This window comes from Ranitomeya variabilis, chromosome 4 (assembly GCF_051348905.1).
Source record: "Ranitomeya variabilis isolate aRanVar5 chromosome 4, aRanVar5.hap1, whole genome shotgun sequence".
In the NCBI taxonomy this organism is placed as follows: Eukaryota; Metazoa; Chordata; class Amphibia; order Anura; family Dendrobatidae; genus Ranitomeya; species Ranitomeya variabilis.
The window spans coordinates 412,880,343-412,900,766 of NC_135235.1; the positions used below are offsets into that span (position 1 = coordinate 412,880,343).

At 49.7% G+C, this 20,424-nt stretch overlaps 1 protein-coding gene across 4 annotated transcripts in view; it reads right to left on the reverse strand.

Annotated features, from left to right (window-relative positions):
* LOC143765001 (uncharacterized) overlaps positions 1-20,424 on the reverse strand; it is a 66,079-nt gene that overhangs the window by 21,461 nt on the left and 24,194 nt on the right. For all 4 annotated transcript variants that reach the window (XM_077251181.1, XM_077251185.1, XM_077251183.1 and 1 more), the window contains 2 exons: positions 12,897-13,009; positions 12,719-12,800 (listed from right to left, as the gene is read on the reverse strand). In XM_077251181.1, coding sequence (XP_077107296.1) covers positions 12,719-12,800; positions 12,897-13,009 — 195 coding nt within the window. The remainder of the gene's footprint in view (positions 1-12,718; positions 12,801-12,896; positions 13,010-20,424) is intronic.

Consider the following 20,424-nt stretch of genomic DNA (forward strand, 5'->3'; position numbering starts at 1 on the left):
TTATCCGGACGGTCCCTGTGTCGCCGGACTATATCCAGGAAATCTGGGTGAGAGGCGAACACCTTATGGGAACGCTTGGTTATCGAAAAGGAGACTGAATGGTCCAGAGCAGAATTAGGGTCATCGCCCACTTTTAGCGCATGATTGACTGCCTCGATGAGGGAGTCAACAGTAGATCTAAACTCCGGAGCATCCGGATCTAAGGATGCGTCAGACTCATACTCAGTCGTGATCGCTAAGAGTCCCTGGAGCGGGGGAGCGAGAAGTGGAGCTACCAGAGGCTGAATGACGTGGTGAATGCTCAGGAGAGGTAGTGCGGATCCGTTTTTTAGATGACCGTGCCTCCTTGCGGTGAGAGCGGCCCCTGCTGGCCGACTCTTCCCCCGATATAGCGGGATCTCTTAACCCATGAAAAGGAGTGCCCCGCTCCCCAGAGGGGTCATGAAGGGATTCAATCGCTTTGGCCAACGAAGCCATGGATTGTGACAGTGACGCGGCCCACTGAGGGGGGCTAGATACACTGGGGTCAGTAGCGGCGGAGGGCTCCTGGGCACATTGGGTATCACAGGCAGGGCAGAGGGGAACTTTGAGGCCGAGGGTGAGGAGCTTGGCAGGTGGTACACACAGTAAAAAAGGTGGTATGCACCTTAGTGGTCTTTTTACCCCTTGACTGCGACATGTTGTACCCCAAAGTGAGAAAAGAGGCTGCTAGTGGAAGCTGAAGGGAAACTGCTGCAGGGAAGCGCTAAGCGTCGTCTCCTTACCCAGGTCCTGTGCCCTGCAAGTCAGATAGGTGGCGTGGAAAAGGCAGGCACCGCTGTGCAGAGGGAAAGACTGCCGAGAGTTTGTGGGGTAGTCTCGCAGGGAGCGAGAAGCGCCAGGACCGGGGGCGGAGCCGCAAAAATGACGCGAGCGTGGGCGGGGCTTATCGGGACTTAAGCCGGGGACTAAATTTTCGGCTTCGGCTGGCACGCACCCGTGGACCGCCGGAAAGACATCGCGGAGCCCTTACCCCCATGGAGCCCTCCCAAAGCGCCGGAAAACACAACACCTTATCAGCACTTACCCCTATGGAGTGAGGGGGGGGGGAAAGAGGGGCCTGAAAATGTCAGATCTCCTGTACCAGCCTGATGTAGTGATTCCAGGTGGAAAAAAAAAAAAAAAAAAAAAAATACCGTGCAGGGTTAGGGAAGCCTCCATCCACCATCCCCTTTAAAGAGGGGTGGAGAGGAACCGACCGCCTCCTTCCATCATCTGCTTTTTCGGTGGTGATGCAGTGGGGGGCTGCACGGACTCCACAGTGGGAAAGGTGCCTCTGAACAGCCGAGGGTGAGACCTGGTGGGCAGGGTAGACGTCCGGCAATAAGGCCTGGCTGTAGAGGATACTGGAGGTGACACTCCAGTGCTCGTCTGTAAAACAGGGGGGAGATCGGTGCCCTTGAAGGGGCCCGTCGCCCCCAAAAGTCAGCTCAGGCAGTGGCATCCCACGTCGCAGGAGAAGATACGGAGAGGTAAAACTCCCGTGCTCGCCTGTTGTTGGTTCGAGGAGATCGGAACATGAAAGAATCCGTCACCCCTTCGTCCAGAAAAGGTTTAAATCCAGTGTGCCTCCTACGGACACTAAGCTTGAACTGGGTCTCTGGAAGCCAGCATGAGGGTGTATACTGCAGGGGAGGAGCTAACTTTTTGTCTCAACTTAGTGTCAGCCTCCTAGTGACAGCAGCATAACACCCGTGGTCCTGTGTCCCCCAATGTGGCGAAGGAGAAAAAAAATCATTTCAGCACAGAAACTTTTTTTTTTTTTTAAACACATCCAATTGTGGTACTTATTATTCTAACATCTATTGATCAAAATGTACTTTGTTTGTGGGAAAACCCCTTTAAGCAATACTGGAAAGAAAAGGGTTACTTCAAGTTATTGCTGCCAAGCATAATTCAACCATCTATTGATTCATGGAGTGTACTTAATATTTCACAAACCGCTTCTGCATTTTACCGTAGTTTTTGTTAAAATTTATGTAACACTGTAGCTTGTCATGCTTTGTTATTCATCTGAGGTTGTATTTGCCTCATTTTAAGACTCTCAGGGCCAGATGGTTTTATTTAATTTTGATTATGTCTTGACATGTAAAACGATCGAATGCAAAGAAAGCATGCACTGTGTATGTTTTCGAACAACCAAACAAACAGATGATTTAAAGGCCCAGATATGATGAAAAAATATTCAACTTTTATTAAACACAATTTAAAAGTACAAAAGTGGAGTAGTGGATGAGACCACAGTGCATATAAACAACAAAACCGGGATGGGTGAACCGCGGCTATAAATAACAATATATTACAAATACATCTGTGCAAAACTGCACATAAATAGATTCACAGTATATGGATCATTCTGTTACCCCCGTATGTAGCGAATGTAATCAGTATTTCTGCCGATGGTCATGGCTAGGATAAGGATAAGGGCACAACAATTGAAAAATCATGAAACATACCAAATTAGAAAAGTTCCAGACGCCCGTAGCAGCTAACAGGGGGTGCAGAAAGGAGCCAGCTGTCACCACATCACCCCGACTCGCATTTCGGCGCACAGCCTTCGTCAGGGCGCGTGGTGACAATGGAATGTGTGCAACTTAAAAAGAAGGCCCGGACCAATGGCCGATAACCGGAAGTGATGTAATGTTTACATAGTATCGGACTGTATTGGTAATACCGCACAGTTAACATAATAGTAATAATGATGACGCTCAATGTAGGAGCTGCAATAATAGCTCATACCGGCGGTATCCAAACAGTGAATAATAAGCGAGGCGAACTGTTCCGATGGCGGCACATGCGCGATCGAAACCCAAACCCCGCCCGCCGGCATCCACGTCAGGGGGAGGTGGAGCCGCCGCGCGACAAGCACAGCAAGAGCCGCATCACCTGGGAGACGCAGAGAGCCGAGGGACGCGGTGGGTCGAGCGCGCATGCGCACACGGACAGCCGGCAGATCAATGTACCAGTAACAATCACATCTATACCTAGAATCACGTGAAATGTAACAAAATAATATACAAATAAATATCTTAAATTTTAAGCACGCAAATACTAGGTACAAATAGGAAGCCAAAAAAGTACATATATGATGTTATGCAAGAACAGTTTTATAAATATAAACAATGAGAGATTTTTCAGCATAATGGTCCTATGGAAGAGACCGGACGATAATTCGAACATCTAATAGAGAAATGGGACCTCAAACTAAAAATAAAACAATACACAAGAATTAGAAACAGATACACACAAAGATAAAAATACAATTCAAACAGTTGCTATAGCACAGATGAAAACACCGACAATGCAGCAGAACGACATCATAAAAATGGAACGAAACTGATTTGTTCATTGAGTCCCTTTGAATGTGGCGTATTTAACATCCATATCCAGCGGGACTCAAGCTGGGCAAGACGTTGAGATACTCTGCCACCACGAACGTTAGTCTCTAAAGTATCAATACCCCTAATCTTCAAGAGGGTGGCGTCACAGTTGTGACAACGCCAAAAATGTCTGGGAATCGTTTTTAAGGCGGATGGGTCCGTAGTCCCAGCCGCAGCTGTTATACCCAAGACATATTCCCTAATGAGAATTTTAAAGGGGCGTGTGGTCAATCCGATATATATAAGACCACAGGGGCAGGTGGCAAAATAGATAACGTTCCGTGTGGTACAGTTAATAGATTTCCTGATGTCAAAATTACTTGATTTATCAGAATTAAAGAAGGAATTACATTTCTCGACATTACGGCAGGCCACGCAATGTCCACAAGGGGTGCAACCTAATTTCTTCGAATACTGATCCAAAAAGGTGGTTTTAATGTTACCAACATAGTGACTATGCACTAGAAGATCACGTAAGTTTTTAGACCTCCTTGTGGTGATGGCGGGCCTATTAGGCAGATATTGAGAGAGAATAGGATCAGTTAGCAAAAACAGGATTTTTAGTTGCTTACCGTAAAATCTGTTTCTTGGAGCCTCCATTGGGCGACACAGGAACCATGGGTGTATGCTGCTGCCACTAGGAGGCTGACACTATGCAAATAAAAAAGTTAGCTCCTCCTCTGCAGTGTACACCCCACCGACTGGCATTATACTCTTCAGTTAGTGAGAAAGCAGTAGGAGATAATGAACAAGGTTGAAAAACCATAACCACAAACTTGAAAACTGTAAACGTGAGAACAGTCATATAACATAACAGAAACATTGGGAGGGAGCTGTGTCCCCCAATGGAGGCTCCAAGAAACAGATTTTACGGTAAGCAACCAAAAATCCTGTTTTCTTTATCGCCTCTCATTGGGGGACACAGGAACCATGGGACGTCCCAAAGCAGTCCCTAGGGCGGGAAAACAGACTTCCATCAGGTCAGAGGACTCACCACTGCCGCCTGCAAGATCCTTCTGCCTAGGCTGGCGTCCGCTGAAGCGTAGGTATGGACCTTGTAAAATTTGGCGAACGTGTGGATGGAAGACCAAGTTGCCGCTTTGCAAAAGCTGTAGGGCGGAAGCCCTGTGGCGCACCGCCCAGGAGGCGCCGACTGCCCGGGTAGAGTGAGCCTTAATCCCAGTAGGGGGCACTTTGTTCTTGACCCGGTAAGCCTCCAAGATTGCCATTCTGATCCAGCGAGCAATAGTCGCCTTAGAAGCCGGTTGGCCTCCGCGCGAGCCATCAGGAATGACGAAAAAGGAATCCGTCTTCCGGAAAGTGGAGGTTCTATCCAGATAGATCTTCACTGCCCTGACGAGGTCCAGCTTGTTCAACGATCGCTCCAGAGGATGAGTCGGAGCTGGACAAAAAGAAGGAAGAACGATGTCCTCGTTGAGGTGGAAAAAGGAAACCACCTTAGGAAGAAAAGAAGGCGGAGGCCAGAGGACCACCTTGTCCTGGTGGATGACCAGGAACGGAGGATGGCAAGACAGGGCCGCCAGCTCGGAAACGCGGCGGATAGAAGTGATGGCCACAAGAAAAGCCACCTTCCAAGATAGAACTGACAGGGGAACCTCCCTGAGAGGCTCAAAGGGAGAAACCCTCAGAACGTCCAGTACCAGGTTTAAATCCCATGCATCCACAGGGGCCCTGTATGGCGGGACAGCGTGGGCTACTCCTTGAAGGAAGGTCTTAACCTGTGGCCGAGAAGCTAAAGTCTTCTGAAAGAGGATGGAAAGCGCAGAAACCTGGCCCTTCAGGGAGCCAAGAGCCAGGCCCGAATCCAGTCCTGCCTGAAGGAAGGCCAAAATAGAAGGCAGGGAATAGGTCATAGATGGAACGCGGTTGGACTCGCACCAACGGAAGTAAGCCTTCCAGGTCTGGTAGTAGATCCTGGAAGACGAAGGCTTCCGAGCCTGAATCATGGTGTGAATCACCCGGTCTGAAAGGCCGGAAGCTCTTAGAACCGCGGTCTCAACAGCCACGCCGTTAAACTGTGCGACCGAGAATTCGGGTGGCAGATCGGACCTGTCTGGAAGGCGCCAGGGAGCGTCCGCGAGAAGGTTGAGGAGCTCTGCGAACCAAGCTCTCCTGGGCCAATCCGGGGCGATCAGGATGACCGGCACCCCTTCCGCTTTGATCTTCTTCAACAGTTTGGGAAGTAATGGAAGGGGAGGGAACAGGTAGGGCAGCACGAACTGTGACCAAGGGATGGCCAGAGCGTCGACGCCCACTGCGAGAGGATCGCGAGACCTGGAGACGAACTGCGGAACCTTCCTGTTGATTCGAGACGCCGTGAGATCCACGTCCGGAGTCCCCCATCGAAGACAAATCTGATGGAAGACCTCTGGATGCAGGGACCATTCCCCTGCCGCGAGGCCCTCGCGGCTGAGGAAGTCGGCGGCCCAGTTGTCCACGCCGGGGATATGCACCGCGGATATCACCGGAACTGTTGCCTCTGCCCAAAGGAGGATCTTGGATACCTCGGCAAGGGCCAAGGAGCTCCGGGTCCCCCCCCTGATGGTTGACATATGCCACGGCCGTGGCGTTGTCCGTCTGGATCCGGACTGGCAGGCCCCTGAGAATCCTTTCCCAGTGGCGGAGGGACAGAAAGATGGCCCGAATTTCGAGGATATTGATTGGCAGAGATGACTCCTGCGACGACCAACGGCCCTGGACCGTCAGGTGGCGAAAAACCGCACCCCAGCCGAGCAGGCTGGCGTCCGTCGTCACCACCTGCCAGTGAACTGGAAGGAAGGACCTGCCCTGGAAGACGAGAGGCGACGCCAGCCACCAGTTGAGAGACCGTTTGACCAGAGAAGAGAGACGGATCGGCCGATCCAGGGAGAAGACAGACCTGTCCCATTGAGACAGAATGGCTTGCTGAAGGGGTCGCGAGTGAAATTGGGCGAAGGGAATCGCTTCCAATGTTGCTACCATCCTCCCCAGAACCCTCATGGCCGATCGGAGGGAGGGAGGCCGAGGACCCTGGAGCAAGCGTATATCCCAACAAAGAGTGGCTCTCTTGTCCTTGGGAAGGAAGACTCTGGTCTGACGAGTGTCGAAGAGCATGCCCAGAAAGATGATGCGCTGAGATGGAATAAGGCAGGACTTCTTCCGGTTGACCAGCCACCCGAAACGGACTAAGGTGTCGAGAACAATGGACAGGCTTTCGTGAGCCTGAGAAAAGGACGGAGCGTTGAGATGAGGATGTCGTCGAGGTATGGAAATAGGACCAGGCCTCTGACTCTCAAGATGGCCATGAGCGCTGCCATGATCTTCGTGAACACCCTTGGAGTGGTTGCGAGGCCGAACGGCAGGGCGACGAACTGAAAATGTTCCCGGAGCACTGCAAAGCGCAGGAAACGGTGATGTCCGGGAAATATCGGGACATGGAGGTAGGCGTCCTGGATGTCTATTGAACACAGAAATTCCTGGGCCTCCATGGAAGCAATTACTGAACAAAGGGATTCCATCCTTTAGTGTCTCAGACGAACTCTCCTGTTCAGCAATTTGAGGTCCAGAATGGGGCGAACCTTGCCGTCTTTCTTCGGTACCACAAAAAGGTTTGAGTAGAAACCCGTGAACCGTTCTTTTTCTGGGACGGGAACGATAACCCCGGCTTTGAGGAGGGAAGCGATGGCTGCGAAGAAGCCCGGAACTAGAGCGGGATCTTTTGGAGGACGGGATTCGAAGAAACGATCCCGGGGTCGTGAAACGAACTCTATCTTGTAACCCGAGGATACAACTTCCCTGACCCATGCGTCCTCTACTGCGGAAAGCCAGACGTCCCTGAAAAAGAGAAGACGGCCGCCCAACCTGGGAGTTGGGCTGTAGTCTTGCTGAGAGTCATGCAGAGGTGGATCTTCCAGTCCTGGGCCTGGAGGATCTACCCTGGGAGTAGCGAGGACGCCAGGACAGAGTGGGCCTAAAGAACACCGCCTTCTCCTCTTGACGTGCCTGTGGCCTCTGTTGCTGCTGGGAGAAGGAGTTTGACGCCGCGAAGCGACGAAAAGGCCGAAAAGATCGAAACTGCCGTCTAGGAGGAGGGCGACGAGGCTTAGCCTGGGGGAGAAAACTTGTACCCCCAGTGGCGTCCTTAATGATTTGGTCCAGCTGGGAACCAAAGAGGCGAGAGCCCTGGAAAGGCAGACTGGTAAGGAACTTTTTGGAAGATAAGTCCGCCTGCCAGGCCTTGAGCCAAACGGTCCGAAGGATGGCAACAGCATTGCTGGAAGCCTGAGTCGCACAAGACGCGACATCCGGGGAGGCAGAGACCAGGTATTCACCAGCGTGGGAAATCTGGTTGGCAAGCTCCGCTAGTTGCGCGTGAGGTGCCCCGTCCAGGATACCTCGACGGAGATCTTTGGCCCATTTGGAAATGGATTTTGAGACCCAAGTGGAAGCAAAAGCTGGGCATAGAGCCGCTGCAGCCGCTTCAAAGGCTGACTTCGCAAAGGATTCTATAACTCTGTCGTTAGAATCCTTCAGAGATGCTCCGCCGGACAGTGGAAGCACCGTGTTGGTGGACAGCCTGGAAACAGGGGGATCCACCGAGGGAGAGACTGTCCAATTGGCGGTAAGTTCTGGAGAAAAAGGATATAACACACCCAGGCGTTTTCCCCTCTGAAAATGTCTGGTCGGGTTCTCTCTCTCTCTGGACAAGATTTCCACGAATTCAGGATGAGAAGCAAAAAACTTGGAAGGTGGTTTGGCCCGTCTAAACGAAACCGCCTGATCTGCGGGTTCCGTAGAGGGATCCTTGATGCCACAGGTTTGGTTTATTGCCCCAATGAGATTCTGGACCATATCTCATGGTGGCGATTTGGTTAGAATCCAGCTCCGAAATATCCTCCGAGGGCGCATCAGAGAATGCCTCGCCTGACTCAGGGGAGGAGGATCGGGGGGACACCGACCGCAGGGGAGGGCCGTGTGGCGAGATGGAGCGAGAAGAGGACTCAGAACGACGTTCCTGTCTGGACCTTTTGTGGCTTATCAAGGAGGGCTCGGGCGGCGGTTCCTGCGACCCGCTGGCCACTGCAGGGGTAACCGATCCAGTACAGACACCAGGGTTTGAGACACCCGTGTTAAATCGGCCATGGATTGAGACAGAGAGGAGGCCCAGCCTGGGATGGGGGTATCACTCTCGGGCGGGTCGGCCGGGGGATCCTGGGCGGTGGGAACAATCGGGTTGCTGCAAACTTGACAGAGCGGAGAGGACTGACCTGAGGGAAGTTTGCTGTTACAGGACGAACATGCAATGTACTTGACAAAGGTAGAAGAGGAAGAAGTGGGAAAACGAGAGCGGCCCCCTTTAGAGTTAGACATTTTGAGAGGTCCCTGAAGAAAATGCCAGAGGATTAGGGGACAGTGGGGCAGAGGGGGGTGTCAGTCTGCAGTGCAGCTACTCACGGACCCGGTCCTGGGAGATGTTTGCGGTGGTCCCCGATGAAAAAAGGTATAACTCCTGCGCTGAGGTGCTATAGTCTGCGCAGAACGTGTGCTGTGCCCACAAAAGAGTGCGCTGGGAAAGTGCAGGGCGCGCTGCGTGAGCTCCTGCTCCTGAAAAGCGGTGGTGACAGCCGTTGTCACTGGAAGAAGGGGTGGGCGGAGTCAGACACAGGGGCGCCGGAGGGCAGGACAGTATGTTGGGCGGGAAAAAGCCCGCCCGCAGAAGCGGAAGTGGAAGAGCGCGAAAACGGAAGTAGGCCCCAGCCGAAGCCTAAATTAGGAGCCGGCGCCGAAGAAAGGAGCTGCGGCGCCGGAATAATGCGCCGGAATGGAGCGCCGCCAGGGACACAGGCGGCGCAGCAGCGTACCAGCTGTGCCGCTGAAGAGCGCCGCAGAGAGAAGCGGTGCGCCGGCCTGTCAGGGCTGCAGCGCTGGTGTGCCCCATGAAAGCCGCGGCAGTGCGCCGCTGGGAGAAGCGCGTTGCACTCTGCGATGACTGTAACAGCGCTGGAAGACACAGGAAAGGAAACGGCGCGGCAGCCTGTAGGGACCCCGCGTCCGATAAAAGGCAGGCTTAGTGGGAGAGAAGAAATGCGCCTGTATGCAATAAATCTGTAAACCTGGGTCGTGCTGCGGCATCTGTGCAAGCGACGACCAGGTATCTGGGAGCCCCTAGTAAGACCTCCCCCTTGAAATATCTGGGATACTCACCTCAAAACTCCCACGCCGATACTAACCTTAAAAGGGGGTGAGACATCCAGGAAGCTGATGGACGTCCTCGTCACCGCAAGCGACAGGCTCTGGTGGGCGAGTGGGTGGGGGACGGAGCCAGGACCGGACTTCTAAGCACGCTTGTGTGCTAGGCTCTTGGTCCTGGAAAGGGATCTATGAGGATACGCGGTGGCAGTACACGCCGTACTCATAGTCCATAATGTGGGACTACAGGTGTGACTGATCACCCTGTATCCCTTCCGGAAACCTGAAAGAAAAACAACGCACATCGAGGTAGAAAGGGGTCTAAAGGAAGACCCGTGTCCACCTCCTACTGACACTAAGCTAAACTGGAGAGTATAATGCCAGTCGGTGGGGTGTACACTGCAGAGGAGGAGCTAACTTTTTTATTTGCATAGTGTCAGCCTCCTAGTGGCAGCAGCATACACCCATGGTTCCTGTGTCCCCCAATGAGAGGCGATAAAGAAATTGGCCAGGATTTAGTAAGGGCATCTCGAACAGCTGGAAAGCGATTATGGTAATCTGTAACAAATCTAACCTTCCCATCTGGTAATTTATTATTTGATTTATAGATCAGATCATGCCTAGAACAATGTCTAGCCCGATTATACGCCTTTTTTACCATACGATGACTATACCCCCTTTGGTAGAATCTATTTTTCAAATCATCTGCTTGTTTTTCAAAATCCCCAATATCAGAGCAGATCCTCCGAAGACGAAGGAACTGTCCTGTGGGTACGGATTGGACAACGTGTCTCGGGTGGGCAGAGGAGGCATGCAGAAGCGAATTAGTAGAGGTACGTTTTCTAAAGATATCAGTTTGTAATGTGTTGGTGATGTCACGCTTAATTAATACGTCCAGAAATTCGACACATAGAATATCATGATGGTAAGTAATACGTACATTGATTAAATTATTATTAAGGAAACTCATAAATTCCTGTAAAGAATCAATGGGGCCCTGCCAGATCATGAAAATATCGTCTATGTACCGCGTCCATAGAAGGACGCGGTCCATAGACGAGACAGGATCTGACAGGGGGAGGTCCCTCTCCCACAGCCCCAGGAACAGATTAGCATAGGACGGAGCAAAGGCCGCTCCCATGGCTGATCCCTGGAGCTGCAGGAAGAAGGACCCCTTAAAAGTGAAAAAATTATGGGTCAAGGAAAACTCAAGTAACTCTAATACAAAATTTTGAAAAGAAACCTGAAAATTAGACATGGTTAGATAGTATTTGATGGCCCTGAGGCCGTCAGGGTGCCTAATACTGGTGTAAAGGGATTCAACATCCGCCACAACCATGACGGCCCCAGGGTCAATCTGGATACCATCAATCAATTTGAGGAAGGCACCTGTATCTTTCAGGAATGATGGAAGGCTCTCTACGATTGGTTGCAAGATAGAATCAATTCACCGACCGACATGTTCCAAGAAGTTCCCCCCTCCAGAGACAATGGGACGTCCGGGTGGGGTGGCACTATTCTTATGAATTTTGGGCAGTAGGTAGAGGGTAGGAATGGTAGGTTCAGTTATTACAAGAGCAGATGCCAGTTAGTTTAGAGACTAACATTAATGGTGGCAGAGTATCTCAACGTCTTGCCCAGCTTGAGTCCAGCTGGATATGGATGTTAAATACGCCACATTCAAAGGGACTCAATGAACAAATCAGTTTCGTTCCATTTTTATGATGTCGTTCTGCTGCATTGTCGGTGTTTTCATCTGTGCTATAGCAACTGTTTGAATTGTATTTTTATCTTTGTGTGTATCTATGTTTCTAATTCTTGTGTATTGTTTTATTTTTAGTTTGAGGTCCCGTTTCTCTATTTGATGTTCGAATTATCGTCCGGTCTCATTCATAGGACCATTATGCTGAAAAATCTCTCATTGTTTATATTTATAAAACTGTTCTTGCATAACATCATATATGTACTTTTTTGGCTTCCTATTTGTACCTAGTATTTGCGTGCTTAAAATTTAAGATATTTATTTGTATATTATTTTGTTACATTTCACGTGATTCTAGGTATAGATGTGATTGTTACTGGTACATTGATCTGCCGGCTGTCCGTGTGCGCATGCGCGCTCGACCCACCGCGTCCCTCGGCTCTCTGCGTCTCCCAGGTGATGCGGCTCTTGCTTTGCTTGTCGCGCGGCGGCTCCGCCTCCCCCTGACGAGGATGCCGGCGGGCGGGGTTTGGGTTTCGATCGCGCATGCGCCGCCATCGGAACAGTTCGCCTCGCTTATTATTCACTGTTTGGATACCGCCGGTATGAGCTATTATTGCAGCTCCTACATTGAGCGTCATCATTATTACTATTATGTTAACTGTGCGGTATTACCAATACAGTCCGATACTATGTAAACATTACATCACTTCCGGTTATCGGCCATTGGTCCGGGCCTTCTTTTTAAGTTGCACACATTCCATTGTCACCACGCGCCCTGACGAAGGCTGTGCGCCGAAACGCGCGTCGGGGTGATGTGGTGACAGCTGGCTCCTTTCTGCACCCCCTGTTAGCTGCTACGGGCGTCTGGAACTTTTCTAATTTGGTATGTTTCATGATTTTTCAATTGTTGTGCCCTTATTCTTATCCTAGCCATGACCATCGGCAGAAATACTGATTACATTCGCTACATACGGGGGTAACAGAATGATCCATATACTGTGAATCTATTTATGTGCAGTTTTGCACAGATGTATTTGTAATATATTGTTATTTATAGCCGCGGTTCACCCATCCCGGTTTTGTTGTTTATATGCACTGTGGTCTCATCCACTACTCCACTTTTGTACTTTTAAATTGTGTTTAATAAAAGTTGAATATTTTTTCATCATCTTCTGTTTGTTTGGTTGTTCGCTTTCATAATTGATGATTGGCCATTTACCAGTCCTATTAGCAGTGACGATATTATTATTTAATATGATCTGATACTTTGAAATATAATGTCACTCAGTTTTTTGTTGGTCTTTGCTTACTGTGTATATTTTGACAAGTAAACAAAAAAACAAACACAAAAAAAACAAAAAAAAACAGGTAATCTCTAACTTTAATAAAAATGCCCTCCACTTACGTTGCTGATGGGCAGCCATCATATTCATATCCTCCTCCTCTTCATCTATAACTTCAACTTTGATATCAAGAAGATCTTCACTCTAGTCAGGCAAAATAAAAAATCATAATCGTTATAACAAACAAAAATCAATGGTCTAATGACCAATCAGTTATGATTTTCTAATATTTGGTGAGACCTCAGCACCGTCGTCTTCTTGTTCCTGTGGGACACTGCGATTTCCCTCTGGACAATTCTGGGAATACAGGGTGCTGGGACAACTGTCTGGAGCATTTTTGTAACTGGATCCATCTGTTGAAAACATACAGTGTGTAAATTTTTGATTATGGTGGGTGGCAGAGTGGTTGGGCAAAATCTAGGTGCCCCTCAGATGTCCTCCCCTGTCATAGAAAATATAAATATATATCTGTAAGCCACACTAGAAAGAAGGTATTTACCCTTCTCCCCTCCTCTGTCATACAAAATTGCAGCACGAGACAAGAGCTGGCAATCTAAGCTGCCTTTATGTGAATTACACAGTTTTACATATAGGGAATGTGTAAGACTGCGTTGTGTAGATTGGAGACGTGAAAGAGAAGGGAAACATCCTAATTAACATGCAGGCAGCACCTTTTGAAAGTGAAGGACCCCGGCAATGAACAGGTGACTTAATGAGGATGTCTATTGTGCATGGACAAAGTTACAGATTGGACAAATTATTAAGAAAAGAACAGCCTCTTAAGAGGATAGAAGAGAGTATCTTACATCCTTTAGAGACAGCTATTGTTCTTCACAGGTGCACATTCCTTTCATCCAAACATCTTTGCCAGACGCCTGGTAACCAGTAGAAAAGTATGAATGTTGGAGCTTGCATAAATCACATAGTGAAGGGACATATATTTCCAGCTTCAGGGCTAATTGGGGGTCGACGAATATGCACGTTTATTCATAACTGTAACCCCTGCCTGTAAGCCATGAAACATAGTGGGCAGATAAATGACAACAGGCACGTCATGTGCCGTCTCATGGGAAAGGTAAAATCCCAATTAAAAATATGGTGGCAATCTCGAAGTTCTGCAATCATCAGGAGTGAAGTTAATTGCTAGCTGGACATTTCATAGAATCCTGAAGGGCCAAGGACAACCCACAACTGGCCCAAGTGTGGTCACCATGGGAGTGAGGTGGGGGGGGTGGAGTGTAACGCAGATACTGATAAAAAGGTCAAGACAAATTATGATCTGTGTTCAATGCTAAGGAAGACACATCAGTGTAGGCTTGATCCCATTAACCAGATGTTTTAAATCGGATTGCTTCTGTGCGCTAGCTGAATCATCTCTGTGATCGGTCTAGTAAGTCTATTGTCAATCCCTTTTTATTTTCTATAATTGTATATGCTGTATTGTTTTGACCCCTTCATAAAATCTTTTGTACATTTTTTTTTTTTTTTTTTTTTAAACACTGCCTATCATTTGGATTACCGTATTTTCCGGCGTATAAGACGACTTTTTAACCCCTGAAAAACTTCTTAAAAGTCGGGGGTCGTCTTATACGCCGGGTGCAGACCTATGTGTATATGGTGGGTGGGGGGAGTGGTCCCGATGACGAAGAGAGGGGGCGTCTCACAGAAAAGTGTGAGTGGAGTATCCCCCTATTACCTCATTGTAGCAGTGTGGGGTCTCTGTGCTGGGGAGCGGCGGCTGCTCCTCTTTGTGCCGTGTGGGTGCTGTGCTGTGGGGCGGCTCCTCTTCATGCAGCGTCGGGCCTCTGTGCTGTGGGGCGGCGGCGGATCTTAGTGCAGAGTTGGGGCTCCTCCGGCATCTACTCAAAGCCCGGAGGCCCCGGCAGCTCCATTGCTGCGATGCGGTGGCCTCCGGGAAAATGGCCGCTGGGGATGGCGCATGGTCAGATTCAGATCTCGTCTCCCGAGATCTGAATCTGAGCATGCGCCGCCCCCAGCGGCCATTTTCCCGGAGGCCACCGCATCGCAGCAATGGAACTGCCGGGGCCTCCGGGCTTTGAGGAGATGCCGGAGGAGCCCCGACTCTGCACTAAGATGCGGCGGCGGCGCCCCACAGCACAGAGGCCCGACGCTGCACGAAGAGGAGCAGCCCCACAGCACAGCACCCACGCGGCACAAAGAGGAGCAGCCGCCGCCGCTGCTCCCCAGCACAGAGACCCCACGCTGCTACAATGAGGTAATAGGGGGATACTCCACTCACAGTTTCCTGTGAGACGCCCCCTCTCTTCATCATCGGGACCACTCCCCCCCAAAAGGCACATTATTCACAGGCCCTATAAGACGACACATGGCATATAAGAAGACCCCCGACTTTTAAGATTATTTTATATTTTAACTGGAAAAGTTGGGGGGTTGTCTTATACGCCCAGTCGTCTTATACGCCGTAAAATACTGTAAATATAAAATGTAATAGTTCTGGTCCTTTTGTTCCGTATACTGTGTCTAGATGACATATGCAATCTACCAGGCGTCCAGTCAGCCTGAACATTAAAAAACAAAGAAAAAACATCACTGGTTGTGGTAGCTAATAATCGTTCTTGGGTTATTGTGGATTTCGTAGCGACCGTATTGAAGGTATATACATATATTCTATCTGATGGAATCTGAGGTGTACAGTACAGACCAAAGGTTTGGACACACCTTCGCATTTAAAGATTTTTCTGTATTTTCATGACTATGAAAATTGTACATTCACACTGAAGGCATCAAAACTATGAATTAACACATGTGGAATTATATACTTAACAAAAAAGTGTGAAACAACTGAAAATATGTCTTATATTCTAGGTTCTTCAAAGTAGCCACCTTTTGCTTTGATGACGGCTTTGCACACTCTCTGCATTCTCTTGATGAGCTTCAAGAGGTAGTCACCGGGAATGGTTTTCAATTCATAGGTGTGCCCTGTCGTGTTTAATAAGTGGGATTTCTTGCCTTTATAAATGGGGTTGGGACCATCAGTTGTGTTGTGCAGAAGTCTGGTGGATACACAGCTGATAGTCCTACTGAATAGACTGTTAGAATTTGTATTATGGCAAGAAAAAAGCAGCTAAGTAAAGAAAAACAAGTGGCCATTATTACTTTAAGAAATGAAGGTCAGTCCGAAAAATTGGGAAAACTTTGAAAGTGTCCTCAAGTGCAGTGGCAAAAACCATCAAGCGCTACAAAGAAACTGGCTCACATGAGGACCGCCCCAGGAAAGGAAGACCAAGAGTCACCTCTGCTTCTGAGGATAAGTTTATCCAAGTCACCAGCCTCAGAAATCACAGGTTAACAGCAGCTCAGTTTAGAGAGGAGGTCAATGCCACACAGAGTTCTAGCAGCAGACGCATCTCTACAATAACTGTTAAGAGGAGACTTTGTGCAGCAGGCCTTCATGGTAAAATAGCTGCTAGGAAACCACTGCTAAGGACAGGCAACAAGCAGAAGAGACTTGTTTGGGCTAAAGAACACAAGGAATGGACATTAGACCAGTGGAAATCTGTGCTTTGGTCTGATGGGTCCAAATTTGAGATCTTTGGTTCCAACCACCGTGCGACGCAGAAAAGGTGAACGGATGGACTCCACATGCCTGGTTCCCTCCGTGAAGCATGGAGGTGGAGGTGTGATGGTGTGGGGGTGCTTTGTTGGTGACACTGTTGGGGATTTATTCAAAATTGAAGGCATACTGAACCAGCATCGCTACCACAGCATCTTGCAGCGGCATGCTATTCCATCCGGTTTGTGTTTAGTTGGACCATCATCTATTTTTCAACAGGACAATGACCCCAAACACACCTCCAGGCTGTGTAAGGGCTATTTGACCAAGAAGGGGAGTGATGGGGTGCTACGCCAGATGACCAGGCCTCCACAGTCACCAGACCTGAACCCAATCGAGATGGTTTGGGGTGAGCTGGACCGCAGAGTGAAGGCAAAAGGGCCAACAAGTGCTAAGCATCTCTGGGAACTCCTTCAAGATTGTTGGAAGACCATTTCCAGTGACTACCTATTGAAGATCATCAAGAGAATGCCAAGAGTGTGCAAAGCAGTCAAAGCAAATAGGGATTTTTGTGTACTCACCGTAAAATCCTTTTCTCCGAGCCAATAATTGGGGGACACAGGACCATGGGTGTTATGCTGCTGCCACTAGGAGGACACTAAGTTAACACAAAGAATAACTCTTCCCCTGCAATATACACCCTCCTGCTGGCTCTAAGTGAACCAGTTCGGTAACAAAAGCAGTAGGAGCTTAACATTTAACAAGAATGAACTATGTCAAAACCAAGTCAACACAGAAAAAAACTAAAGCCAATAGGCTAACAGGGTGGGTGCTGTGTCCCTCAGTGATTGGCTCGGAGAAAAGGATTTTACGGTGAGTACACAAAAATCCCTATTTCTCCTATGCCTAATAGGGGGACACAGGACCATGGGACGTCCTAAAGCAGTCCCTGGGTGGGAAAAAATCCACTGTAATTGCTCCTTGTACCCACAAGTTACAGATGCGGCACTGCCACCTGCAAAATTCGTCTGCCGACAGACGCATCTGCCGAGGCCTGAGAATAAACATGGTAATGTTTTGTAAATGTATGCAGGCTGGACCAAGTCACAGCTCTGCAGACTTGTGCTGCCGATGCTTGGTGCCGGATGGCCCAAGACGCACCCACTGACAAAGTAGAATGAGCCTTAATCCCTGCTGGGACGGAGTGACCTCTGACTCGGTAGGACTCCTGGATAGCTGAACGATTCCACTTGGCTATTGTAACTTTGGAAGCAGCTAGACCTTTCCTTGGCCCTTCCGGTAGCACAAACAGGGCATCTGACCTGCGGAAAGACACCGTCTTTGAGACGTATCTCCTAAGAACTCTCACCAAGTCCAGTGTGTGAAGAGCCTTCTCGGTGCGATGTACTGGTGCGGGCAAAGTGAAGGCAAGACAAATTCCTCATTGAGGTGGAAAGATGAGACAACTTTCGGTAGAAAAGATGGGGATGTTCTCAAAACCACCTTATCCTGATGAAAAATGAGGAAACTTGACAAGACAAAGCCGCCAGCTCTGAGACTCGTCGGATGGATGTGACCGCAACCAGGAAGGTAACTTTCCATGACAGAAAGGACAGGGAAAACGTCCTGCAGAGGTTCAAAAGGAGACTCCTGCAAGACTCCGAGGACCAAATTAAGGTCCCATGGTTCCAACGGCATCTTATAGGGCGGCACCACATGGGAGACTGCCTGAAAGAACGTCTTTACCTGCAATCTGTTGGCAATTTTACGTTGGAACAGGACTGACAAGGCTGAAATCTGCCCTTTGAGAGAACTAAGGGCGAGACCTAAGTCCAACCCCGACTGAAGGAATTCAAGGATGGAAGGAATGGAAAATTCAAGAGGAGGGCGTCCTCGGTCCTTGCACCATGAGAAGGTCTTCCAAATGCGATGATATATACGCATAGACGTACGCTTTCTAGCACTGATCATGGTAGAAATTACTTTCTGAGAGAAGCCTGCCTGTGTCAGCACCCAGGACTCAACGGCCATGCCGTCAAACACAGGGCCTTGGAGTTCTGGTAGTAAATGGGGCCCTGGGACAACAGGTCTGTGCGATTCGGTAATCGCCAGGGGGCATCGGCGACTAGTTGAACTAGTTCGGCGTACCAGGCCCTGCACAGCAAATCTGGCACAATCAGAATTACTGGTATCCCCTCCGCTCTGATCTTCTTGATGACTCTCGGCAGCAAATGAAGCGGGGGAAATATGTACAGAAGCTGGAACTGATGCCACGAGTGAACGAGTGCATCTGCCCCGATGGCCGCCAGATCGTGGGACCGAGATATGAAGTTGGGAACCTTGGAATTTAGCCGTGAGGCCATCAGATCCACGTCCGGGGTTCCCCAACGACAGCAGATCTGGTGGAAGATCTCCGGATGGAGAGACCACTCTCTGGAATCGAGACCTTGATGGCTGAGGAAATCTGCCTCCCAATTTTCCACTCCCGGGATGTGAACCGCTGATATCATTGAGCGGTTTTCCTCGGCCCAACGAAGAATGTGGCCTACCTCGGACATGGCTGCCTTGCTGCGTGTTCCCCCCCGCCGGTTGATGTATGCCACTGCCGTGGCATTGTAGGACTGAATCCTGATGGGACGACCAGTCAGGAAGGGGTAGAATTGAAGAAGAGCCAACCTGATTGCCCGTATTTCCAGGATGCTGATGGGCAGGCGAGCTTCCTGAAGAGGCCAGCGGCCCTGAGCAGTGTGATAGTGGAACACTGCTCCCCAGCCCAGAAGACTGGCATCTGTTGTCACAACTAGCCGAAAGGACTTCCCTTGATTCAGGGAGGATTTCAATGTCCACCACCTGAGAGACTGTCTGACTCGCTGGGGAAGGAGGAAACGACGATCAAGAGAGAACGGGTTCCTGTCCCACACAGCCAGGAGAGCATGTTGTAAGGGACGGAGGTGTAGTTGAGCGAATGGGACCGCCTCCATAGCTGCTACCATCCTGCCGAGGACTCTCATCCTGAAACGAAGAGAGTGAGAATGAGGTTGGGAGAGCTTCTGAGCTTCCCGCTGTAAGACAGATCTTTTCTGGGGGAAGAAGTACCAACCCCTGGGACGAGTCCAGTATCATTCCTAGAAAGGAAATTCGCTGGGCCGGTACTAGGAAAGATTTTTTGAAGTTTACCTTCCAACCCAGGCGAGAGAGTATCTATTGTGATGTTCACGGCCTCCTTGCAGGTGCGGAAGGAGAGGCCTTTGATGAGGATATCGTCTAGATACGGTAACACCACGACACCTCGGGTATGAAGGACGGCGGCCACAATGACCTTGGTGAATACCCTGGGAACGGTGGCGAGGCTGAAGGACAGAGCAGCAAATTGAAAGTGATCTTCCTGAATTGCGAAGCGAAGAAACCTTTGGTGAGAAGGTAAAATGGGAATGTGGAGGTACGCGTCCTGGATGTCTATGAACGCCAGGAACTCGCCTTTTTCCATGGAGGCGATGACAGAACGAAGCGATTCCATCCGGAACCGTCGCGCCCTGACAAACTTGTTCAGCAGTTTTAGGTCCAGTATGGGCCGTACTGTACTGTCCTTCTTTGGAACAATGAACAGGTTTGAATAAAAACCTTGAAGCCTTTCGCTTTGAGGGAACGGGATAATAACCCCGTCTTCCTTTAGAGAGCTTATGGCCTGGAAGAACTCTGATGCCTTTGCCCTGGGAGGAGAAGACAAGAAGAAGCGATTTGGTGGAAGAGAGGAGAATTTTATCTTGTATCCGGAGGACACTAGGTCGCGGACCCATTCGTCGTGAACGACCGAGAGCCACGTGTCGCTGAAGGAAAGCAGGCGGCTGCCTACTTTGAAGGTGTCCTCCGGATACTGCAGGGAGTCATTGTGAGGGTCCAGACCGGGCAGGTCTCCCACTTTAACCTGACTGCCTAGGCCTGCCTCTCCAAGAAGGGGAAGGTTTGTAAGGCTACGTTCACATTTGCGTTGTGCGCCGCAACGCACAACGCAAACAAAAACGCAGCAAAACGCATGCACAACGCTGCGTTTTGCGCCGCATGCGTCCTTTCTTTCATTGATTTTGGACGCAGCAAAAATGCAACTTGCTGCGTCCTCTGAGCCCGGACGCTGCAGGGACGCATGCGGCGCAAAACGCAAGTGCGACGCATGTCCATGCGCCCCCATGTTAAATATAGGGGCGCATGACGCATGCGGCGACCGACGATGCGGCG